Genomic DNA, 26,930 nt, shown 5'->3' on the forward strand with positions numbered 1-26,930 from the left:
GATCTTGCCTCTATGCCTGGCTTTTGCACTGATCATCTTTAGAAAATGTTTATTTGTTTAAATTACATGTAAGTGCACGCGAGAGCAGGCGCCCACAGAGACCAGAGACGTTAGCGTCCCTTGGAGCTGCATTATCTAAAAGGCTGTTCCAAGGCTGTCTCTGGAAGAACAGTTTGGGCTTGTAACCACTGAGCATCTCTCCAGCCCTTTCATTCCCATTTTAAATCAAGTGGAACTTTTGTACACCCACCCACACTGACCCCATTACCTTGGGGTTATAATACAAAAAGAACTCTATTTCCACAAAGACGACAAAGGATGGCAATTAGAGCCCAAACAATAGGCTCACATCATTATGACAGCTTAACCTCATAACGAAATCTTTAAATAGGGCTCATAGATAAAAACTCTAGAGGGATTTACTTACGATCCCCAGTGCTACAGTGAGTATATTGAAAGAAACCTCTGCTTTTTCCGACCATGCCAACCTCTTCTGGCTTTGGAAAGGAAGGAAGCTATGGAGTACCAAAGCACGTAACCTCCGAAGGTGCAACTCCTGCGTCTAACCAGAGGATTCCGTGAGAGCAGAACCACAGTGCTTGAAACATCAACTTTAGAAACTGTACATCAATGGCAGACAGAGAAGCCCAAGAGGACTTTATGGTAAGAAGACAAAAGAGCTGAGGTCTGACAAGGCAAGAAAGATCCCGCAGGTCACTGAGACACAACACAACCATTGCAGCCATGACACACAGCAGCAATGAGATCCGTACCTGCTCAACATTGAGACCTTCAAGGTCACATCACAGGAATAGGAAGTGACATGACCCCCTCCCCCACTCTGTTCCTGAAGATATGTTTATGGACCACTATTGGATGCTATGGAACAGGGCATCGTTTTCTTTAATGGGGAAGTAAATAGGAGGCTAGTTAGATAGAGGGTAGCATTCAGAGAGAAAGGAAGATTGATACCAGAGCTAATGGCTAGAGAATATAACCACAGTGCATTGTGTGTCCAGATGAAACTGTCATGCAATAATAACAATTTTGTAAAGAGGAGCCCGGCATGTCCCTGTTACAATGGGCAGTGGTAAATAAAGGAGGTCTTCCAGGACCTTTGATGGAAGACTCCTGGGTATTCAGTCCTCATTCTCATAAGCCATTCAGTATGAATGGACAAGAACCAGGAAAGGATCTCGTGAGGCGGGATAATCTGCGGCCCGAGCACAATACAGTCAGATCAACGAGGCATTGTTCGTAGCGAGCCCAGCGCACCTGCTGCAGCTTTCACGGAACAGACCCTCTCTTTGTAATAGGATTTTACCTGCTTGCACCCTTGAACCTAGCAATTTGGAAAGAAAAAGGCCTTCCTCAGAGAAACACCTCAAACTGAAATATCCCAATGCAGAAACCCGGGGAAGGCTGAACTACAGAAGGGGCTACTTACACCCGACAGAGATGACTGAAAGACACCCGGTTAAAGGGACCAAAGTGTGTGACTAGGTTGGATTTGATTTGTCTGCTTCCATCCCTTTTATATAAACCAGGATGTTGTTGTAAGGACACATGACATTTCATGAGGCAAAAAGAGCTGTAAGAATGTTGAAGGTCGGACTGATGAGGTGGCTCAGAGGGCAAAAACCCTTGGCATTAAGCCTTAAGACCTGGGTTCTATCCCTGGGGTCCACATAGTGGTAGAAAAGAACTGACCCCTATAAATTGTCTTCTAGCCTTTACCCATGCATCGTGGCATGCAACCACCTCAACACACTATGTAAGTAATCAAATAATCACGTAATACATTTTTTAAAAGAATGCTTGAGGTCATCATTCTCTAGTGCTTTCTGCTCCGGGGCCAGCCTTTATTACCACAACCTGCTGTATTCTTAGAATTTTAAACCTACGCTCCAAAAGCATGTTTTTAAATATATCTGATCACAAACTATAATAGCCAATTATTGAGTAATAGCATCATCACAGAGAGATAACTTTGCATTGACATCATCTTAAAAGGAGAAGTCACATGTTCTATTAACAAGGTAGACTCAGAGCACAGGTAACTCCAGGGGGCAGCTGAATATGAAATTTGATCCTAGACTAGATCTGACCCTCAAGGGAAAAGTTGTCCATCCTCAGAGAAGAAAGTGCTCAGTGAGACAGTGCTGGCCATGCAAGTGTGAGAAGGAGAGTGTGAATCCCTAGCACCCAGATGAGAGCCGGGTGGGGCAAGGACCACCTGCAGTCTTAGGTGGTGATGATGGAGGATTTCAGAGGAAATCTGGAGAGCTAGACCACGCTGAGGCTTCCGTAAGAGACCCTGATCAGAAAAGAGAATGGAGAGAGAGCTCAGAAGACACGTGATATCAATATCTGGCCTCCACACTCACGTGCACATATGTACATACACATGCCCACACATTTACCCACCTACATATAAATACATACACACACACACACACACACACACACACACCAAATTAAAAAAAAAAAAAAAAAACAAAAAAAAAACACACCAGACAGTGGTGGCGCACGCCTTTAATCCCAGCACTTGGGAGGTGGAGGCAGGCAGATTTCTGAGTTCGAGGCCAGCCTGGTCAACAAAGTGAGTTCCAGGACAGCCAGGGCTACACAGAGAAACCCTGTCTCGAAAAAAAAAAAACAAAACCAAAAGCAAAAACAAATGTTCTTTCTGTAAAGGGCCTAACTGGATATGTTAGTTGTTTGATTCTTGAGGGTATTTTAGTGGGGTTGTTGTTGTTGTTGTTTCTTTGTCAACCTGACACAAGCTAGAGTCACTTACCAAGAGGGAATCTCAATTAAGAAAAATGTCTCCATTGAATTGGCCCATAGGAAAGTCTGTGAGGCACTTTCTTGATTAATGATTGATATGGGAGGGCCCGGCCCTTTGTGGATGGTGTTACCTCTGGGTGGGCTGTATAAAAAAAATCAATCAGGGGAGCCTCGGGGAGCAAGGCAGTGAGCAATGCTCCTCCAGGGCCTCTGCTTCAGTTCCTGCCTCCAAGATCCTATCTGGGTTCCTGCCCTAACTTCCCTCCATGATGAACTCTGACATGGAAGTGTAAACCAGATAAACTCTTCCCCCACCTCCAGGTTTCTTTTGCTTATCATAACAACAGGAAGCAAACTTGGACACCCGGCCAACAAAAGAAGCCATGTACACAACAAAGTATTGTCCCAACTTTCAGTTTACTGAGGTTGGAAACTACGAAATATTTTACAAAGAGAATATCTTTGTTGTGAGGAAATATATTAATTTATTAAAGGGTAAAAGCCCATGAAACAATTTGGGAAGTTTATTTTGTCTATTGAGTAAATGTGTATATAAGTATGGCATGTGTTATAGATACATGCCATTAAATATAACACATTATTCTGCAATACAATCTCTATTGTGTAAAATTACTATATGGCTTCAGAAGCAAAGAACAGATGACAACGGGTAAAATCTGAAGGTGGGATGTGGTGGCACATGTGTGTAATTCTAGCATTAGGGAGTCGGAGGCAGGAGGATAAGGAATTCAAGGGCAGCTTTGGCTATGTGGTGAATTTGAGGGCAGCCTGGGCTGCGTAAGACACTATCTCAGAACAACCACAGCAATAAGACCAACCTGACAACAGGAATACAGGTATTGTTTGCCCTCCTCTCCTCACAACTTCTAAGTTAGAATTATGTGACCAGAGGAAGGTTTAAAAAAAAATTATTAGAAAGGCAGAGGGTTGATGGTGAGGCTTTCTAGCCACCAGATTTCCAGAGAAGTCTAGAGGGTCAACATAGGCTATCAGCCAGATATGGCCAACCAGCAGCCCAAGAGCCATAGGCATCCCGTGACAGCTATGAAGACAGCGCAACACACTCACAGGAGACAACTTGAGGCTGTCACATCAGAAATTGGACAGTTCTGGGAGTCTGAACCAGGCAGAGTGCTGCCCCAGCATTCAGCTGAGCAGTCTCCCAAGTCTTTAAGGAAGGCAAAATAAGTTGGGTTTTAACGTTCCTTTCCAACTTCCTGTAATGGTTTTATTATACAAAACTTGTACCATTTGTGGGGTACTAACAAAAAGAGGGGTAAAAGGACAAAATCCTACCACACTGGAACTGTTCTTCATGCTGGCATCTTTCCTTCCAACCTCTGAAGGTTTAAAAGAGTCTAGACTGTGGCAAACTATGAAGCTCTGTCTGTTCCTTTTATGCGATATAAATGACTCTTTGGACTGGGTGAAAACATCCCATTATACATGTACAGTTCAGCATTTGCTCAGCTCTTTCCCTAGAATTGATACTTTATTTGTTTGCAATATTTTTGATTTACAAGGCTAAGTTAAATAGCTATAAGGTTAGCCAGGCTTGCCGTCCCATACCTCTAATCCCAACACTAAAGATGCTGACATAAAGACTCACAAGTTCAAAGCCCGCCTGGCTACAGAGTCAGACTTTGTCTCCTCTCCCCACAAAAGAGCGTTTATGTTCACTGTGCTTGCTTTTAAAAAAATATCTGTTTATACCTCAGTAATAGAGTCCCCAAATAGAATTACTATACCAAAGAGTATATGCACTTTCAAAACCAGTTTGTCGGAAGGTGAGCATACACCTTTATCTGTAAATGGGAAAGGAAACATCTGAATGGGATTTCCAGAACCTGCCTTCACTCAGGAAAGGAAGTTACAACCACAGCGGGGAACAAAATTGCTGCCTTCATGTCAGACTGAGCACAGAGACAAATAAGTACTGTAAGCTATTTTTGCCCTTAAAAGAGAAAAGACCAAAATATTTCAGCCTCTATCAACACACAGAGGCTACTAAGTGAGAGGCACAGCCTCAGATGAAGACAAACCTCTTATGGTGTATATCCATCACTTAACAGATATTTCTGTTCCCTGGATTGGGTGAGATTCTAAACATTTAAGAGGGAGGTGTGTGTGTGTGTGTGTGTGTGTGTGAGAGAGAGAGAGAGAGAGAGAGAGAGAGAGAGAGAGAGAGAGAAGATACAAAGCCAACAGCAAGATTCACATCTAAACCTTGCAGCCCAGCTAACTTATAGCAATTTAGTCTTGAACTCCCATTTTTTTCCTTCAGCCCTGCGACAGAAAAGGGAAGTGTGGGCTGGCAAGATAGCTCCGTGTACTAAAAGCTCTTTGTTACACAAGCCTCAGTTGGATCTCTGGAGCGCACAGTTAGAAAAGAGAACCGACTCCCAAAAGTTGTCCTCTGACCTCCACATGAGAGTATGTTCGAGCATGCATGCATGCACACATGCACATACAACCACAAATAGTATGTGCTTGGGTTTTTTTTTTAAAACAGAAAGAAGGAAGGGTCACAGTAGTAAGAGACATGGTGCCATGAGTCCTGAACAATTAATCTCTTGTTTGAGTGAAACCTCGCTAGATTAAATTCCAGCTTTTGCTAAAGAACACAGTTAAAACATATAAGTCCCTCACAGTGACTTACAGGTAGGTCCCTGATTCAGTAACCTTTTCCAGTTTCAATGGTGCAAGGGAGGGAAATGGAAAGAGGTGATCCTAACTGAATTGCATCATTTGTAATAGATGATTAGAATCATGTTCTAGAACCTGCTAGATCCTGGAAAGTTCTTGGTGAGGAAAAGGGACTCCACACACTACAGATTCCCCACCCCTTGAGAGACCAAGAGTGAGGACGAGCGCTCTACACGCAGAGAGGAAGCAGAAGAAACTCACCATGGCCGTTTCGGTAGTAGATCCATTTCTCCCGGTTCTGGGTGGGAGTCAGGGACTTCTTCAGCCCTGCCTTTTCCACTATGGCACTGGGATCCTGCCGGGGCCCCTTTTTGAGAGTCCTGGAGCTCTTTCGGATACTGCACACCACTATCAGCACCAGGACCAGCAGAAGGAAGAGGACGATCATCCAAGGCAAGTGCTCATTGATGTCGAAATGCTTGTGTGCGTTCTGTCTGGGGTGGCCCCTCTTGGGGGCCTTGATGGCTGTGCTGGACTTCTCACCCGTGGCCTCCATGGATGATGGCAGCAGCTTCAGAATGTGTCTGTGGTGGGGGGCTTGCTGGTGGGTAACTTGTGGTGGGTTTGGCAGGGTCCTATTAGTGCCTTCCTTCCCACTCGTTGAGCTCGTATTGTCAGGCACTGTCCCTTCCTCGATGCCACTTGGTACCTTAGTTCTAACAGAGGCAGTAGAGTTGGAATCTGTTGAGTTCATGCCTAGAAAAAAGAGTAAGGAAGGGGGGAAGAACTTTTCCATATTTGGGCATCTACACATTCTCTCCTGTCCCTTGTCACCTCCAAGTGAGGGCAGATAATCAAGAAAGAGATGATTGTTGGAGCTAAGATTAAATATTATTTTGCCCATTTTAATAAAGGTCCTAACAGCATCTTTATATAAAAGATAAAAATATGAATAGCTAAACTCTGTTTCTGTGCCCAGAACATGGGCATCTTTGGGGAAACCAATATTTGAGCTCCCTAAACAGCTTCCCCTCGATTTTTAAGTTCTACGTGGACAAATGTCTATCTGTCACTAGTAGCCCTTCATTGATTGGATTGTGCAGAGAACTCATTTCAATTAAGTTCCTTTGCTTGCTCTCCTCCTCCCTCACCTTTCATGACTCAATGATGAAACAGAGCCCATGGCAAAGATAAAGGGAAGGGCTAGGGCTCCACGCCAACCCTGTGCAACAGGTCAGTCAATAGAGTAAGGCTGGACTCTCTCAGGAGCCATCTCCAAGCTCACACAGGGTTGGGGCTGGCTCTGTGAACTGCTTTCTGTGACATTTCCACAAAGCCCTCATGAAAAGAGTGTGAGGGATGGAACCTGAGACAGAGCCTGACTTGTGTCAGCCACTGGAGCTACTCATACCTGTCTCTTCATTTCAAAATGGCGGGCATGAGAAATCGTTCCCTGCACTTGAAGGCCAGACATCATCACACATGACACAAATTGTGTGCTAGCAGACACAATTTAAGTTGGCCATATCTCATGGGAACTAAGTGAAATGAAAGAGGATCTAGCAAATTTTGAACTTCTGCCTGAGTGTTGATGGGAATGTGACAGACATGGATAAAGGCCATGAACTCAAGCTAAAAAAAAAAAAAAAATTAAGTCATTTTTTCCAGATGCGAGGGCTGGTTACCTTTACTCAGATTTAAACTTCTCTTTTTTTGTCCTACCTTGGAGTCAACATTCCTCCCTTCCTTCCAGACATAATGACAAGCTCTCCCTTGCTTTCTCTTCTTCTGGTTCCATCTACACACGATTAGCTCCATTTTACATAACTTTTTTAATCTGAAAGGAACCTTAAACAACTAAAATCAGTCAACTCACTCATTCAGGCCCAGCACTGAGTCAGTTAAGTGATTTACATAAGGTCACACACTGTCCTTATTTCTCGAAGTTCTTTATTCGCCAGTTTGATGTAACCTAGTTTCTAGATATCTGTTGTCTCCTAATAGAAACCTTCTGAGTTGCAATATTTCTATTAAGTCCAAAGAAGCCAAATTTAATTAGCCACAAAAAATGAAGGTTCCCTCCTCCAAGGGATGATTTTTTAGATTTAGCAAAGTGGAGAGAACATCTTTGGTTAGCAGCTCACTCTACTGGGCTCAAAGCCTTCCTCAAGCAAGTAATTCGTGGGGTTGAGTTACCTTGGGGCTCATAGGTGGAGGAAGGGACATCGTGGGGTTCCATATGCTCAGGGTGAGAAAAGGTAGCTGTGCCAGAGGAAGGTGGGCTTGTGCTGGAGAAGAACAGGCGCATGCCACAGACGTTGTCTGTCTCCTTGGTCCCTGGCTTGACCACCACCAGGTTCTGACCCAGACAGTCCGTGTGAGCTTTACACTTCATCACACTGGAAGGCACGTCAGAGAAGGTACCCCGAGCGCACTGCTTACACCGCACATCTTCATTCTCTGTCCCTTTCTTCCGCACACCCCAGCCCACGGGGCACACTGTATGGGGAGCGCAGGTACCATTAGACTGATACATTCCAGGTGGGCAGATGCATTCTCGGTCAGTCAAGGCAGCACAAGGTAATCTCTCAATCATCGGCCATGGACATGGCTGACTACAGTCATGGCATCTCTCTATGCCGTTCTCGTGCCTGGTAAAGGTCCCCGCGGGGCAGCTGCTGCAGACTCGCAGGCTCATGTTGGTACAGTGCTCGGAGACGTACGTTCCTGCTGGACACTTGTCGCAGGTTAGCACCTGGCCAGTGGTACGGTCAACATGGCGGTACGTGCCAGTGAGACTCAGAGTCTTTTGTTCTGGTTGAGCTGTGATGGTGCTGAGGAATCCAAGCTGAAAGAAATAAGAGAGGTGTCAGAGGAGCAGAGGAGAATAGAGCAACAGCAACAGCAATAACACGGTCATCACCACTGTTCAAGATCTGGCGGGTACCACACCAACTTGACATCAGAAAGAGGAAGGTGTGTGCCAAAGTTGTCACTTCTATAGCACCTGCATACCTAATGATAAACTTTTGTTTTGTTTTGTTTTGCTTTGTTTTGTTTTGTTTTGCTTTGTTTTGTTTTAACAAACAGGCATGCTTTTGACAGTCCTGGTATGTGCATTCAACAATGGAGCTGATGCTTTTAGATTCAAACCCAGTTTGTCCAGTCTCTGAAGGCCACAACCGATAGACACAATCTCTGCAGGCATCCATTGAGAAATATACCCATTGAACTTGGGTCCAGCAAGAATAACTCAGTGTTCATGTTCTAAAATAAAAACTTCACCCAGCAGGTCAGAGTTTCACCAACTTCTAGATTAAAAACTTGGAGGACCCTTTGGGTGTGGTAGCATATGCCTTTCATCCCAGCACTTGGGAGGCAGAAGCGGGCGGATCTCTGAGTTTAGAGCTAGTCTGGTCTACCAATCGAGTTCTAAGATAGCCAGGGCTACATGGAGACACCCTGTCTGGACAAACCACACACACACACACACACACACACACACACACACACACACACACACACCTGGTCCCAAGTTCCAAGTCCTGAGATGCTGTGAAAGAGAAGCAGGGAGCAAAGACTAGAGTGACTGCTTCCCTGGGGCTGTCAAAATGAAGGCCCTGATAGTCTTTGCCATCCTCAGTGAGATGGAGAAATTTGTATGAAAATCATGGCTGCCCCAAGCTACCAGCTACCGAACAAATTCCTTCTAGATTTACAGATTTACAGCTACATCAGTAACTGAAAGAAAAAAGAAAAAGAAAAAGAAAAAAAAAAGAAAAAGAAAAAGAAAAAAAAAACTGTTTGCAAGGTGATCAAGAGTTTGTCTTCTTAGCATCTCAAAACTTGACCCTAGTCTATTCTTTTCCCAACCCCACAGTTATGTGGGGCCAGGGTACTTCCCGGCCTCTCACCGGTTCTGGAGTTTTCCTCCTTAGAGTTTACGGTATACTTAGTTTTCTTCCTTCTGAGTCTGAAAGTAGGGGGAGAGACGGTTGGCAATGGATAGTGGTTGGTTTTCTTGTTGGGAAACTTAATTTCATATTAGAAATTGAGAAAGAGAAGAGCCTGCTACTTGGTGATAAGTCTCCCCTCTCAGCGTTTGGCTTGGCCCTTCCTTTTCCTGCTCCCTCTACTTGCACAACCAGCCCAGACACCCTCTCCTGAGTTCAGCAGATGCCCAGGGTGGAGGAAACTATCTGTCCAATGGAGCCCAAGTACAAGATTAGTGCCCCACCCCCACTGTAGACTCAGAAGTGTGCACCCTGGGGAGATACACAAAGCTCTAGGAAATGGAGCCTCAACCCCAGCCTCCCCCACCCAGGGTTCCTGATCCAGGGAGCCACCAGACTAGACAAGGATCCAGACTTTTATTCTAAGACAGGGATGATAGGTTCTTTCCTGATGTCTGACTTGTTGGGGTCACTTAGCTGTGTTCAAACCCCACCCAACAATCGCACATTCCCTACACTCTATACCACGCTTGCTCCATTTGGGATTCTTGATTTTGTGGGGGTAAAATTATTTTGAAGATATTTTGTTTTGAGATAGAGTCTTATTTTATAACCCAGGCTGGCCTCGTGGAAATCCTGACTCAGACTCTCCAATTGCTGGGATTATAGGTATGAGCCACGGAGCTGGGCTAATCCGTTTTGCTTTTTTTTTTTTTTTTTCAGTTTATTTGGTTGATACAGAGTCTCAATATACAACCTAGGCTGGTGTCAACTTTGTAATCCTCCTGCCTCAGAATCACAAGGTTATAGGTTTGCACAACCATGCCTGGCTCCTTTATCAGTTTTTAAGGGACTATAATATTGACCTATAAAATTACCTCATCTATCTCCTGCAAACAGAATAAAGGAGAGTGTGAATTAACTGTGTTTAGCGAAGTGGGTGGAGGAAGAAACCAGTGGGACAGAAGCAAGTGCTGAACTGGACAAAGATCACAGGGCTGCCTCTTGCCAAGGAGCAATGGGAGGTAGGCTCCAAGCCCCCTCATTTCTGTCTCAAACAGAGCAACTCTGCTTTGCAAAGCCTAATCAGAGGGAAGGCCTGTTGAGAGCAGAGCTTATTACTCCAACAAGACTACAGGGTCATCTAAAGTCTCTCCCAATTCCAGAGTCAATAGCTAATCCCACTGTGCTATTTAAAGAAGAAGAAGGAAAAACTATCTAAACAAGAGTTTCCCCTTCCAAGTTATGGAAGTACTTGCCGGTACTAGGGAGACTCAGACAAGAGGATCACAGGATCCAGACCAGTCTGGGCTACATAAAGAAACTTTGTCCCAAAACAAAACAATATCCCCTGGTGATGGCGCAAGTTTGTAAACCCAACACTTGAGAGGCTGAAGTAGAAGGATCAGGAGTTCAAGGCCATCTTTGGCTACACGTCAAGTTTGAGAGTCACTTGAGCTACCTGAGAACATGCCTCTACATACATACATACACACATACATATATACATACATAGTACACACACACACACGCACACGCACATGCACATCCACACATGCACATATGTGCACCTCACACATTAGCTCTTCCCTTTAACCCCATGGATCTGGGCAAAAATAGACCAAATGGAAGACAATATTTAAAGATGGCCCCTGCACAATATAAAAAGATTATAGCAAAAGCTAACACTAGAGGAGAAAACAAACAAATGGGAAAGGGGAGACAAGGTCATGGATAGTGAGAGTCAAGAAAACCGAGGTTGGGTCCTGCCAGTTAAGACCCTTGATTTCTCCCCCCAACCCCCGCCATGTGTATAGACATGGCTAAGACAGGTCAGAGAGATCTAACATAGTTTCAGGCTTTTGAGTACAATACTGAAATTGCCTGGGAAGAGTGTGTATCCAGTGGATACATCAGTCTACCTGTAATCCCATCACAGAGATGTCAGGGGATTCCTAGAAGAAGCAGGCTAGAGAGATGACACATATCACTGAGCTCTGGGTTTGGCTTAAGCACCTGCCTCGACAAATAGGGAGGAAGAGCAATTGAGAATGACTCCCAATGTCAACCTTGGGGCTCCATGTACACATGGAACCACACATGAGAGCCCAGACACACACACACACACACACACACACACACACACGAAAATGGAAAAAGAAAAAATAATACTGTCTGAGATGATTTTTGAAAATACTTTCTTCATGTACCTCGTCTTATCTCTGAGACCGTTGTGAGTCTACAACAGGGTGAGGAACTTATTTTGTTTGGCTGTGGGGTTTTTTTTTCTTGCCTTTTTAATCAGTCTGAGTGTTTCTGGTATCAAACTAACTCTTGAGTCCCTAACACTAAACCAAGACCCCTCTGACTGTAAAATTCTTTGATCCTGAGCCACATTTTGGACAGAGTCCAATCTCACTATCAGAGTCACCCCCTGGATCTCTACCTAACCTGGCATTTTTAAATAACTCAATATTAGCATTTTACTTCCAACCCCCCCCAATAAACATCCATATAATAGTCCTAGCAATTTGGAACTACAGATTCTCAGCTTCCCCATTCTCTTGTTTGAGTTGGTTTTATGTATGCAAAGGGAAAAAAAGCCAACCATGTTGCTCTGTGATTTCTCTTTTACTAACTTCTGTTACATCACCAAGATCTGTCTGTTTTAACATACAAACTTTCTCATTCTAACAATTCAGAGCTCTTCAACAGAATGAGCACATTCTAGAGAGCTGGCTTAGCTGTTAAAGGCTAGGCGCACAACCAACAGGATGGGTATGTCTTACTTCAGAGGGTCTTCCCACCAAGGCTTCATTGACTGCTTTCTTGCATGTATATAGGTCAGGGTATAGTTTTCTATTGTGCACAACTGCTTCTTCCCTCCCATACCCCTCACCTAGCTTCTCTTCTCTCCACATCAGTCCAAGTAGCAGACACTATCACCCTGGCCCCAGTCTTTTGACATCCTAAATGCAATCGATAACCTGGAGCGACTCCATTCTCTCACCCCTAACAATATAAAACATATACACAAACATACGTACATAAACATCCCTGGGTGGATCAAGCAGAAAAAGTCAGGGAAAGAACTGGACAAAGATTTTGAAAAGAGGAGGCATGCTCTTACCCAACCTGTTGGGAAATCAACGGGATACTGGTTTGCTCACTTAGGAAATGAGCAGGTTGAACTCAGTAGTAGTATTCAATCAACTCTACCCTCCTGCGTGTTGTGATTCTGTCAAATCCCGCCATCCTTATGTAGCCTTTAAATCTCTTTCTAAACACCCAGATGCCAAGCAGATGAGCAAGTAGCCCATCACACTTCCTGTTTCTGTCTATTGTACCAGCGTCTAATTACATAGTGTCTCTTAATGTTGGTTGGCAGTCCCGAAAGTGTATATACTTATCCTTCCTTAATGCGTATAAGCAGCTCAAGGCCAGGGACTACTGTACAGACTATACTTCCTCTCTTGCTCAACTACCTAATGAACACTAGGAAAATAATAAGCAAGCCATCCTTCAAGCCAGGGGCCAGCAAAGGAATGCCAACATACCAGCTCGTCTTATAAACAAGCTTCCTAGAATCCAGACACTGATGTAGCTAGCACCCGTGGCTGCTCTCAGGCTACTGTGGGAAAGCTACAAAGCTATGACAGAGATCATTCTGCCCAGAAACCTCAGTTAGCTTACAGTTATCACTTGGCCCTTTATAGGTGAAATCTGCCAGCTCCCAAAATGGGTATCTAAAGAAATACAAACAATGCAGAGACCAGCTGCTCAAAGAAACTTCCTGGCCTCCCCCATAAGTTTCTCTATGAACAGAGTGCTCTCTCTCTCTCTCTCTCTCTCTCTCTCTCTCTCTCTCTCTCCCCACCCACTCTAACTCACACGCTCAATCTGGTTCCTTCACACTCGGCTTCAAACTCTCACTTCCCCCTGACATCTGAGAAAAAGCAAAATCATCCAGAGAGACAAGACTTCTCCTTGGTTTCTTCTTTTCCCTACATGGTTGTCATCGTTTTCTTACTTACACACTTATACTCTGTGTGTCTTCCCTGGAATCTATAATGCGGAACAGCATGTAGACTCCGTATCCATTGACTGGACCACACGCCCTCTTTTCCCTTCCTGATGAGAAGGGATGAGTTGATGAGACCCACTGATGCTATCCAAATCCTCAAGGACCCAGCTCATTGATACGGACTTGTTGACTAAACGGGTGAATTTTCAGACCACGAATAATTAAAATTAGTAAACTAAACAATAATGGTGGAGGCGGCTGCTGGGAGTGAGAGACACCAAAGCCTTCACAATGGTGCCATAATATTAACTGAAAAATCCCAATAAGGTACCCTGGTTCCCTTCAGCATGAAAGCAAAGAATTTGTTCACCTTCAAAGACACTGAAGACATTACTTTCCTTTTCTGAAAGATGTACTTATTTATTTTATGTATGTGAGTACGCTGTCGCTGTCTGCAGACACACCAGAAGAGGGCATCAGATTCCGTTACGGTTGGTTGTGAGCTGCCATGTGGTTGCTGGGAATTGAACTCAGGACCTCTGGAAGAGCAGCCTGCGTTCTTGTTTGCTTGTTTCCCCACCTTGTTTGTTTGTTTGTTTTTTGTTTCTTGTTTTTGTTTTTTTCCGAGACAGGGTTTCTCTGTGTAGCCCTGGCTGTCCTGGAACTCACTCTGTAGACCAGGCTGGCCTCGAACTCAGAGATCCACCTGCCTCTGCCTCCCAAGTCCTAACAGAACTATAATTGGCTTCTAAGAATTAGCTTCTTCATGATACTCAAAATAAAAAAGCTAATATACTAAAGAGTACAAATATTCTTCTCTCATTTAAAAGAAAGAAAAAAAGAGAAGATTACACTTTGTGCTTAAGATTATAAGCAATATAAGAAGGTTAGATTCTCTCTGTGTTTAAACTGCAGTTATTATGAAAATTCCATGTATCTAAGAACGTCACCTACAGGGCGGAGGGAGGGTATAGGGAACTTTAGGATAGCATTTGAAATCTAAATAAACAAAACATCTAAAAAAAAGAAGAAGTAGAAGAATGTCACCGTCAACAGTGGATAGACGCATCAAGTATCAGCATGCTGTCTCAAACTGTGTATTTGGTTAAAAAAAAAAAAGCAACCAAAAACTCTACAAGTGTTTATTGAATGATTAGAAGCTTAAACGAGAGAAGCAGAGATCAAGTGGAGAGCAGCACTTGGTGCAGGTGACTGACTGTGAAGGCTTCCAGAGTCTCACCGTGTATCCTGGTGGCCTATAGCACACCTATGATGTGTCACTTGCAGTTTACAGCACAGGTGGGCCTGACTGAAGACAAGAAGCACCCGGATGTGTGAATCCATTTCAGAATGTGGACATCTACTTATTGTTCAGCAATTCCGCTTCCATGACCTCATCCTTCAGATAAACAAGAGATCCCTTGGTAGCTTAAAGGTTACAACAGATCTGTGCCATTTGACGTTATTCTGTGTGTGTGTGTCTCTCTGTGTGTGTGTGTGTGTGTGTGTGTGTGTGTGTGTGGTATATGCATGTGTGTGTACAGGTGCACATGCCCACGGGGAAGCCGGAGGAGGATGTAGGAAGATATAGAGTGTCCTACTCCATCCCTCTCCACTTTGTTGCCTTGAGACAGGGCTCTCTCATCGAACCTGGAGCTTGCCATTTTAACAAGACTGGCAGCCAGCAAGCTCCAGCAAGCCTCCTTGTCTCCAGCCTCCATAATGCTGGCACTACAGGTGCTCACAAGACCACATCCAGCCTTTTTACATGAGTGCTAAGGATTCAAACTCAAATCTCTTCACATTTGTAAGCCAGCATCTTACCCACTGAGCCATCGTCCCTGCACCAGGCAGACATCACTTTCATTTTCTCTCAAGTTCTAGTAACATTTCATTGTAAAACAAGCAAACTCAAGACAGAGGTGGACCTGCTTTTCCTTAGTGAGAAGCAGGAAAATTGCTCTGGACTTTGATATAGAATTTTTTCATACATATATACATATACATACACATACACATATACACACATATATATCTGTATAGTTACTGTAGAGATTGTAAGGTAATAAAGTTTGCCTGTGAGGATGACTATGAAATATGATATCTGATGACAAAGACAGAGCTGGTCAGCCCTCAGAATTGTTGACCAGATAGCTGGGCCATCATTTTTAATTTGTAATATAAACACTGGATGGCTATAATTTCCCAGATCCGAAGTTGGGGAGCAGGTGGGATACATACAAACAAACGGTTCAAGGACAAAGGTTCCACAAATCACAGACAGGATATTTCCAGTTATGTTATATAAACTTGGTTGGCTCTTTCATTTCTACTGCCTTCTCTGAAAAGAAGGAAAGAGGAAGGAAGAAAGGAAGGATGGAAGAGAAGGAGAGATGGAGGAAGAGGAGGATGGGAGGGGTGAGAGGAATGGGAAGGAGGGAGAGCCATCTCCTATTGCCAAAGCAAAGGAAGCAGGGACTGTTTTTAAAGCTGGTGACTATAGAGAATGCCAGAGCCAGAATGTGCTGACTGTAGGAACAGAAGGAGGCAAGCTCAGGGGACACTGGAGAGGAAAAAAACAGGGAAGATTTTACCTAGGAGCTGTTTTCTCTGAAACCCGCAATGCAGAAGAGAAAGTGCATACAGCAATCAGTCTCTGGACCACAGCCCCGTCTCCCTCCAACACAGTAGTTATTTCTTTATTCTCTGCTTACTGAGAGATGCCAATAGGATGCCCAGTGAGTAATAAGTGAAGTAGTATCACACAGAAAACAGTAGATGATGGAAGGATGCAACTTCATGCTGACTGGGCATGTCCGGAAGAGCATACAACCCAGGCCAGTGCAGCAACTGAAGCTTCAAAGTATAAGGAAAAAACCATTTAAGCCTAGAATGTAGCACATACGCCTTGCTCGCCCAGGTACCTGCTGGCTGCCATCCTGTGATACTAAGGAATATAGATGTGGTCTCTTCCCATGGATCCCATCACAAAGTAGGAAAGCTCACAGCCAGGGTGATTAGGGTCTTCTGGGTGGTGATGCAATGACAGGGGGTGGAGGCTCTGAGAGGGTGCCACCAAGATGGAGACCAGTGGTCAGAACACACAAGGTTTTTATATTCAGCTTGCTACTTTCAGTTCTACCTCAATCTCTGGGATGAGGAGAGGGGTTGAAGGTTAAGTTAAGTCACCAATGGCTAATGATGTAGTAAATTGTGCCTATGAAATGGCACCTCCATAAAACCCTGAAAGGACAAGGTTCAGAGAGCTCACAGTGTCCAAGGCAGACACAGTAGCTCCCCAGCTCCACGGTGCTCCTTATATGGCTGCCCTAAGCATGCCTTCCTCTGCATGCTTTATCATGGGCCTCCTTTATGTAGAAGAGAGCGATATTCAGAAAGTGTTTCCCTGAGATATGTGAGGCCATGCTTACAAGTTAACTGAACCCCCTGAGAGCCATAGGAACTCTGACTTACAGTCAGACAACAGAAAGCACAGGTTATAACCTGACTTTTACTCTTGATACCTGACGTTCGTTAGAGTCCGTCTTGTGGAATCTAGCCTTCCAACCGGTAGCTATCTTGAAGCAAATAGGGTCGGGTGTGAATTGAAGATACCCTGTGAGTGTCAGCTGGTGAATCTGGTTTCTGGGCTGAAGAAAATTACATATTTTTTCTATCTTTCTAACCTGGGAAAGAGCCAACGTCCAAGCCTCTACCTCCTCACTTGTAAAATGGACACAGCAATAATAACTGCCATTCTAAGTTGTTTTGATAATTAGTTACACAGAAGGAGTATGGAGAACATGTCTGACATGATAATTGCTGGATGAATACCAGTTTGGGAAATTATCACCCCACCAATTTATGATTTTACCAGACTTTAAGTTTATTACCTGTGACTAGACAATGTTTTAAAACATTTCAATTATATCTTAAGTATAAATTTGAGAAATGTTTCCTTTTTGTTTTGTTTTGTTTTGTTTGTTGTTGTTTTGTTTGTTTGTTTTGTTTGGTCATGCTGCAATTAAATCCAAGGTTGTGTGTGTGCTAGGCAGGTTACATTTCCAGCCCCCAAACTCTAGACTTTTTTGTTTAAAGGTGTACCCAACTCCAGCACAGTGGCATACACTGTAGTCCCAGCACTCTGGGGACAAAGGCATGAGGAATATCCCAAGTTCAGGGCCAACTTGAGGTATGCAGTGAGTTCAAAGCCAGCTTGGTGTACTTAGTGAGTTCAAGGCCAGATGGATATACATAGTGTATTCAAAGTGAGGCAGGGATCCACACCAAAACTGGCTCAGAACAAGCAAACAAGAAAAGAACTGCCAGCTGGGTACACGCCTATGTGCCTAGTGGTACTTGCCTATCTACATGGTGGTCCATGCTTATGACCCCAGAATTTAGGATGGAAAGACGGGAACATCACAAAATCCAAGGCCAGCTTGTACTAGACACTGATTTCCTATTCAAGCTGATTTCCATAGGGATATTCTTTCTCAAACACCAAAAATTTGGTTATTTCTTTTATTTAATTTAATAAAAGATTATAATCCTGAAACTCACTTCCCCGAACACAGAACACACTGTAGAAGTTTTGTTTTAAAGCAGACGTCAAGATAAAGACAGGAGAAAGCAAACCTACTTTTCACGCTATATTAAAAACAAACAAGCAAACACTTGGGATTCTGGGGATGTGGCTGGCTCAGCTATTTGAGTGCCTGCCTGGTGAGTTCCGAGACCAGCACACACCATAATCCCAGCACTTAAAACGGAGGCAGCTCAAGGTTAGCCGTGGGTCAGCCTAGTCAACCAGAGACACTATCTCAAAGTAAGTTAATTAATTAAAATGAAATAAACCTTGGCTTATAACAAAAAAATAATAAAATAGAAAGGATTTATAATTAGTAATCTCACTTTAGATGCCCAGAGCACAATTAAGTAAGGGTTTTCCAAAGTGAGTTGCCCCAATTTGCTCTCACACAATATTAATGCCCTGATCTAAAAGCAGGCTGGACTCTATCGCCGTCTATTTTTGTATAGCCTATAGGCCTACAACAGTTTTATAGTCTGATAGCTGTGAAGTGAGGAGGATGAATGAGTAGTAATCTAGCACCTGTGAAAACTGTGTGAAACTCAAATTTCATTATCCACATATAAAGTTTTATTGAAACACAGCCAGACTCACTCTTCGAGACATTGCCTGCACATGTCTTGCACAAAGGTGGAATTAAGTAGTTACCACAGATATCATAAGATAATCGTACTGCCTAGCACTTTACAGAAAAAGTCTCTGATGCCCTAGTCTAGAGTTCAGAAAATACTCCATATATCTTCTGGATGGGTACAATTAATATATCAACTATCACCTGTCCCAGAGACTCCACGGAAGAACAGCCTGAAATGGTGAATCAGCTGGGCCCAGCACTCCCCTGTGTGTTTACCCACAGAATCCATTACACACACACACACACACACACACACACATATATCCTTCAGAACACACCAAGGGGATTCCCACCACATATACGACACCAATATCCAGAAATATCAACAAGTCAACCAATAACATTATAAAATTCAAAGCAATCAGGATTCTTTATAACTACCTGTCAAAGGATGAATTTCTAACAAAATGGGGGAAAAAAAGAATATTCTCAGACCCAGAAAGGAAAAGGTTTAATAACACAATCCTATTTTTTATGATATTATAGTAGAGTCCAGTATTGGTGCAATGGATCATTGGGCAATGGGGCTTAACACTGAGCCTGACGGGTAGAGAATTCTATCCCCAGGACCCATAGACTCCATAAATTGTCTCTGACCTCCACGCACTGTGACACAGAGATGCCCACGTGCACACAAACAAAGTAAATACGTAAACATGATCATAAAAAGTCAATAGGATGTAAAGCAATGCCCTTACAGCTAGTAAGAACCTATAACCAGAATGATAAATAGAATTAATAAAAATAAGATTAGCATAACTTCTACTCGCTAGTGAGACCATGAGTCATTAAAAGTCAAGCATCGTGCAAGTATGTTTATTATGCCCCTAGAAATGACTAAACTGTCACAGAGACCACCAAAGGTCCTTACATCGCTGAATTAAAAAGAAGATAAGTAATTTGAAATGAGAAAGTCCAGTCCCGGCAGATTCATGGACTAGAAAGCACATTTATAGGTGGCTGGTGGCATGCTGAATTGATTGTCTTCCTAAAAAACAATCTGGCAATCTGCAGCGAACGCCATAAAAACCACTCATTCGTTTCCTCTGACCTGGCAATGCCACTTTGGGGAATGCAATCAGAGGAAACAACCTAAAGGGGGAACAGAGCATTGCTCTACACACAGATGTCTGTGCTGCTGGATGCTGCGGAGGAAGGACGGCAGCCCAAATGCCTGGTGACGGTCGCGATGGCTCAGTGCGCTTCGGACCTGCAGAGAGTCAGCTATTTTAAAATGGCAAAATCAAGGCCCAAGCCAATGTTCATCACCAACACTTCAAACTTAACTCACTACACATCAGAAATTTAGGGTTCTAATCCTACCTGCCACGCCCCCAGCCCATCCTTCCAATCACAGTCTTCAATTTAGGAACCTAGGAGCCCGCCTCCTTTGACACCACTTGCCCCCTCCCATCTCACCACCAGTAAATTCTAGAAAATTCATCTTCACTGTCACTACCCCAGGACTGTGCTCTCCACCCTGTGGAAGCAGCGGACCTCCAGCTTCCATCCCCCAGCAGGCTTCGGGAGCGATCTGAGAGCTGAGTACAACTCAGAGGTAGAGCACTTGCTCAGTATGTGAAAGCCCTAGGTTCCATCCTCAGTATGAAAAGCAGGTTTGTTTGTTTGTTTGTTTGTTTGTTTGTTTTTCCTTATTGATTGTGGCCTGATACCCAAAAGCAAGCAGTTAGCCAACACAAACTGTACTCAATGCAAGGAGGCTCGTGCGAGAGGGAGAGAAAGTTGGGTAAGTCATGCGGTGGGGAGGATCTGGGAGGCGCTTCAGGAGCAATGGAATCAAAATACACTAAATGGAATTCTCTAAGGATTAATTAAAACTTCTTTTTTCAGTGTTGGCAGGTGGGAGTGAAGCTCAGTGGCTAAGCACTTGCTGGTCTTCCAGGGGACTGCATTTGGTTCCCAGAACCCATATTAGTGTCTCAAGACTGCCAGGAACTTTCTGGAGATGTGAGATCTGGAGATACACAAGGTTTTTTTTTTTTTTTTTTTTTTTTTTTTAATGTTTCAAGCCATGTTATTACCCTGCTTCTCCTGCACTGAATGACATCTTCACTGTTTCAAGGGTCCCACGACACACAGTCCCACTGCCTCTTCCCAGTCATAGTGGTCAGAGATGAAGACACAGACTCTGTCCTCCACTGGGGCTATTCTACATACCGGCCCCTTCCACTGAAATCCACTCCCTTCTGCTTTATGACGATTACCATGAAACATCACGTTTTCTGGGAACTCCAAGGGAAGACTACAGATAACCTGTAGTCACTTCTATAGACCCACACCCTTGCCATGCCTGCTACTTAATAGATAGTCCTTAACGCTTTAGTAAGTTGATGAAAAACACAAATATACCCCTGTAGGAGAAAGGGAAATAATTATGGAAAGAAAAATGGGGCCAAAATAAGCACAAACATACAAGTTGGACTGTTCTGAAAACCTGTCACCTTTGCCTGCAAGTTTCCTTGTCTCGTTCGTACCTTCCTGCCTCTCTGAGTCCTTGCTGAGCAGAGCTAGCTAGCCATGTCTGCAGTGAAATCAGACAGTGGTCTTGTCACAAAGGTTTTTGGGAGACCAGACTCCAATCTCTGTTCTGGGACTAATACATCATTTCCTTCCAGCTTTTGGCTTTCTCTGGTCTGCTAAGGCTACAAACTGGGATTTCAACAGATCTCAAAGCTCATTTAATTAGCGTAGCTCCCTACCCTTCCAACAGTGTAGTAGATGGGAATCAAAAAAAAAGAGACCTACGCCTGGTCAATGGACAGAGAATAGAATACCTAGAATACCTTGGAGTGTTAGGTGCTCAATGAGACGGATGTATCTCAGCCCCTCCCCCACAAGGCTCAGGGATCTCAAAGAAGAGGAGAAAACTTGTAAGATCCAAAAGGATCGTTTGATTATAGTGAAACAGTATTTGCTAGAAATGTCAGGTCCCTGCACACATGAAGTGTGCATGGTTGGGACTGCATGCACAAGACCTGTATAAGACCAAGCCAGTCAAAAGCCTGCGTGGGCAGGAGATGGAGCCATAAATTCTCACCCCTAGCTGAGCAGCCGTTAGGAATTGATGGCTGTTTGTGGAGGAAGACTCCATTTTCTTTGGGGATGGGGCTCCTGGCAGGCTGTCCATGCCTCAGTAGATAGTCCTACACTCACGTACCTACAGGTGCATGGACTTAGTGGGTTTAGAGAAAGAGCACATGAAATTGGAAGGGAAAGGTGATGGGGAGAGGGGGCTGTTGGGAGAAGTTGAAAGGGGAGAGAGTGAAGAGCTGTGGATTTGATCAAAACGTATCATATGCATGTATGAAGCTCTCTCCTTTTTTCTCTAACGGCTTGTTTATGAGGGTGCTCCAGTAACTGTGGCAACCTACCCACTACATTCCTAGCACGAACCACTCAAACCATGGAATGAGAACCGGAATGAAATGTGGACAGATGCTAGTCATTGCTGGTACAAGCTATTAGCTTATCCTATACAAAGAGTCAGGCTGGCAGCAAAGAAGACCCTAGCAGGTCCTCAGGTGCTCAGACTAAAGGAGCAGAAACTAACTACACAGCAGAGTGGAGCCCACACCTCGCTGTTACTCATTAAGCAAATATTTTTCAAAGTGACCCAGGGCTGCAGGAGAGCCAACACGCCCGTTCCCTATTTATAACGTTTCAATTTGCTGGGGTGTCTTTCCATCTCAACCGTGGCACCATGGCTCGTCAGAGTCACACCATAGGAAAATGTTCGCCCAATGTCTCCACGCCCTCCCCTTTCAGCTCCCACACACCGTGCTCACAAGTACCAGTAGTTTTGGCAAACCATTCAGGTACCACTGTGAAACTCAGAGAATAAAACGGGCATGTTCATCTCTTGGGTAAAGCCATTCCCTTTAGAGAAAACAAACGTATGTATGGGAAGTTGAAGTGAGCCATTCTGTTCACTTGTTCCATACTCTCTTGGCAGAGAGAGCTAAGTGTTTGAAACTATGCTGAGCTAGATTTCATCCCTCTCTCCAGAACGTAATAATGGGCAGATATCGGAGCAAAAACTCTATTAAACCTTATTCTGGATTCTGTAAAATGAGACTAAAGCTGTCATGTCTGGGACTTGTAAAATGTACGCTGTAGGGCTTTACAGAAGATATTCAATGCAGTAATGAGAACCATTTCTATAGTATATGAATGAATATATTACATAATACTTTTTATAATATGTAAATTAAATAACATCCCAATATAAGGGGTTAGCAGCCATTTGCTTAGTCCTCCTCCAAAGACCACTAACACAGGAGCTCTACTGACTTCACAGCTGCTCTCTTGAGGCCAGGGCACGTGGACAAGCTCCATGTTCTTGTCTAACTCTATTAAGCCCATGTTCCTTTTCCCTCCAGATTTTGCAAATGGTGCCAAGCAACAGAGCCACTACTGTGATCCTGGTTGCAGAGAGCAAATGGAACACTATATAGGCCTGTCTCATAGCTCTACTAGCCGGGTTCTGATTTGGCTATGTGCTTCTCTTCAATTCTTTTTATTTGTCTTAGACCTGCGACGAGTCATGCATAGTCTGCAACCATTCTGAAGAGAAGATCAAAGGACATGGGGCAGAATCCTGCCAGCTTACCGAGGCCCTGCTGCATCCCACACCTTCCTGAGAGCCCCCTGAGCACAACTTTCCTAACACTACAGACATGTTGCCTCCAACCAGGACACACACGACCCCAACTTCAGCACTCTTCATGAATGTTGATTGCGCATCTGCCTTCTGTCAACAGCCCAGTCATCAAAACCTCTCTCCATAAGCAGAGGCCCCACCCATATTTCTGAACATCTGCCAGTCTCCCTCCAGGTTAATAATCACTGTCCAACCAGGTGGCAGCCTTCAAGCCAATTTAAGATCCTGTTGATTTTTAGGTATTTGACAAATATAAACACTGGAGAAAGCCAGTGTTTATCCACGATCTCGCCTCTATTCCTAAAGAACACGACTCAGCGACCTCTAATGCAGAAGCAACCAAGTCCAGCCTCCTGCTGACACTCAGTGGACCAAGCTGCTCCTACTAATGGCTTCAGTTGTCATTCTGTCCATCCAATATATCTGCATCTCCTGCTCCAAACGGACTCAACTCCAAATGACCACCGGATACCCACCAAAGTCCTGAGTTAATCTGGGCCCTTTTAGTCACAGAAGAGAAGCACCTGAGTTTGCCAAGAAGTTGCTGGTGGTGACCTGGCATTACTGCAATTTGCCAGGCCTGTGCAGGGGGGAAGCAAGCCAACAGAGTATTAGTGCTTTCTGGAAAATAGGCAGAGCTGTTTACGCAAGGAAAAGTCACTCAATTCGTCCTGGCCCTTGAATAGTCTGATGATGCATCTCACCGTTTCCCGTCACCAAAGGAAAAAATAATAATAATAATCGTGAACTTTATGTAAGCCAATTATAGTTTGCCTGCTGGCTGAGTTAGCACAGAGCCAATTTGCAGCTTTTCTACCAAGCCTCCCAAAAAGCTTTGCCTCTCCTCAAGATGGAGTCAAGTGCAAAAGTCAAGATGTGATGTCCCCAAATTCCAAAGAGAAGACACCAGCTACTCACTGGACCCAGCTCTGAAGCCAAACCCACCCCTGACGACTGGGGAAGGCAAACTACCCCGCCCAATATGGCATTAACTATGGTTGCTTTATCTAATTGGTAGACATTGTCCAAATGTATAAATAGTCAGCGGACCTGTGCCCGTGTAACTACAGAGGTTTTTTTTTTTTCATACTAAGTATACATCTTATTTGAAAAGAATATTTTTCTTGTAGATTCATCTTAATTGCTTAGTTGTCCTGGAGGCTCTGTCTGTCTGTCTGTGACTAAATCTTGAGAGCCAGAGATATACAGTAAGTCCAAATGAGAAAGCCTGACCCTACTCTAAACTTTGTGGGGATAACTTATGGGTTAAAAATCAGGAGTTGTTCAATCCAGGAGAAGATCTGGGTCACTTGTTCCTCCTCATTAACAACTTCCCATAAGTCAACTAGCATACATCATTCCAAGATTGGAAAGTTTTCCAAAATAGAAGTGTTTTCCTCCTCTGACAGACTTCATATTTTGAAGATGTGAACATCACATCTGTGTCTCTCTCGGGGTCTAGCATGCTCACCCATTGATCCATTGACACCGGCCACTTGTTTTATAAGCCACAGAAACGAGCTTCATGCCAAGCAAGGTTCTAATCCCACTTCATCACTGGGCTTCCACTGCTTAGGATCCCGCCTCTGCACCATGTAGATTTGGTAAAATGAAAAATAGTCACTTCCGCAGTGTAGGCTGTTCTTTCCCTCAGCCAAGCAGTGTGGGGTGTTAGATCAGTAACAGCTTAGGTTCCCTCCCAGCTTCCACAGTCTAAGATGCTACATTAAAGTATATCAAAGGGAGAGAGCCCTCTGTATGCCCGCCAGCTCTGATTTCATATTCTAATTGGATCTGTCACCAAGGCTAGGACTTGAGTGCCCCACCCCACCCCAGATGACCTCACATGTACACTCCTGCCCAGGCAGATAGCCATTTTCTGTGATAGTTGGAAGTCAGAAGGTAGAACTCAGGAGCAGTGGCCAACAGTAACACTTGGGACCCTCTAGGTAAGACGATGTGTCTGATGATGTGTCTGACCATTTCTCACCGGCAAAAGAAAAAAAAAAAAACATAAGGTATTTTTTTCTTTTGGTGACCAGAAATGGTGAGATGCCAACTGCCTAGAAAAGGGATGGCCAGACAGCTGGACAACCTATTGTGTGGAAATCTTTCCCTCCTTCCCTTTCCTCTCGACAGCCAACCTCTCATGTACCAGCCTTGCACGACTCAAATTCATGGCATTATTTTCAATTGCTATTACATATGTGCACATGTGCATAATACATATGCACATGTGTTATATTCACATACATATACATGTGTGTGCATATGTTTGTATTTATGTGTACATATTGTACACACACATATATATTCCTTAGTAACCCATATTTCTAATTTTTTTGACTAGGGCTGAGGCCCTATGAGGTTACCCGCTTCTGTGTTAGCCTGTCTACTGGTGTTATCCCTGTTCAGATCCTGCTTAGACAGCCATGCTGTTGAAACTTCATGAGTTTCCCTGACATTTCCAGGAGACACGATCTCACAGCAACTTCTGTTCTTCTGGCTTCTAGAATCTTTCCACTCCTTCTTCTGCTATGCCTTCTTCCCTGTGCCTTCAGGGCAGGAATTCTCAGTCCGTGGATAACAGCAGTTTCCAAAGCTCCAAATCCAATGTCTTTACCAAGGAGGTTGCTTTCCTCCCTTGACCAGCCCTTGCAATCAGTCTATCTGTATAGTCAAACCAAGCTCCCTAAAGGCAAGAGGCACCTCTGACTGCATCTAGCATTGCAGTAAGCAAGTCCTTCTAGGACAATCCCTAAACCACTACCGATCTAAATGTCTCATTTAAAGAACTTTGGCCTGGAACGTGTATGCTGCGTTTCAGTTTGTGAGTAACTTCCAAACATGACACGGTCACTTCAACACATCAGCAACAGAAATGCAAGCAGCTAGACTGACTCACTCCAAAGGTCCTTGTGAACTTCTCACTTATATTCCCCAATTAATCAAGCCACCGTCTCAGCTACCTGCCAGCAATCCTTCTCTGTCCTTATACTCATCAAACAACTTGAAGTTGTAAAACGGGCAGTGTGGTACCCGGGTGAGAGAGAGTAGGAGCCAAGGAGTTCCAGCCCAGAGTCACCACATACTACAACAGACCAGTAAGATTCTTGGAGACTATTCTCTCATCCATAGAATGGAGGTGACACCTGTTTGACAAGGATGGTGGGATATTATGTGTAAATTAGCTCGCTGCTCTTTTGACAAGTTCATACAATAGGCATACATATCAGAGCCTATAGTAAGCTCATCATGCTAATAGAAAAAAAAAAAGAGCCACTAAAAACAACAAAGACTGCTATGGAAAAAAAAAATGAGAGAAGGGTAATTGGAAGCCATCCTTATTTCTTTATCTAACCACCCTGTATATACATAGCATTAACCTTCGTGTATCCCCCCATTATTCTTCTAGGTACCTCACACCTTGTTTACTTGAGCTGTCCTACCTGGTGTCTCCGGTTAATGCGGCCAAGATTACCAATGGGACCAATTCTCCTGAGAACAGTCACCAGATCACTGTTGTATACAGAAACAGGGCCCGTCCTGATGACTGGACCGTCCAAAGTGGGGATGGAGAGGGTCATCGC

The 26,930-nt window shown here is 44.0% G+C and overlaps 1 protein-coding gene across 1 annotated transcript in view; it reads right to left on the bottom strand.

The window, feature by feature from the left end:
• Positions 1–26,930, bottom strand: part of Tnfrsf21 (TNF receptor superfamily member 21) — a 72,206-nt gene that overhangs the window by 42,488 nt on the left and 2,788 nt on the right. Inside the window, exons 2-3 of the mRNA XM_021186473.3 lie at positions 7,654–8,305; positions 5,719–6,213 (exon numbers count right to left, since the gene is read on the bottom strand). Of these exons, the coding sequence (XP_021042132.1) occupies positions 5,719–6,213; positions 7,654–8,305 (1,147 nt within the window). The remainder of the gene's footprint in view (positions 1–5,718; positions 6,214–7,653; positions 8,306–26,930) is intronic.

This window comes from Mus caroli, unplaced genomic scaffold, assembly GCF_978045245.1.
Source record: "Mus caroli unplaced genomic scaffold, Mus_caroli_1 scaffold_18, whole genome shotgun sequence".
Taxonomy (NCBI): Eukaryota; Metazoa; Chordata; class Mammalia; order Rodentia; family Muridae; genus Mus; species Mus caroli.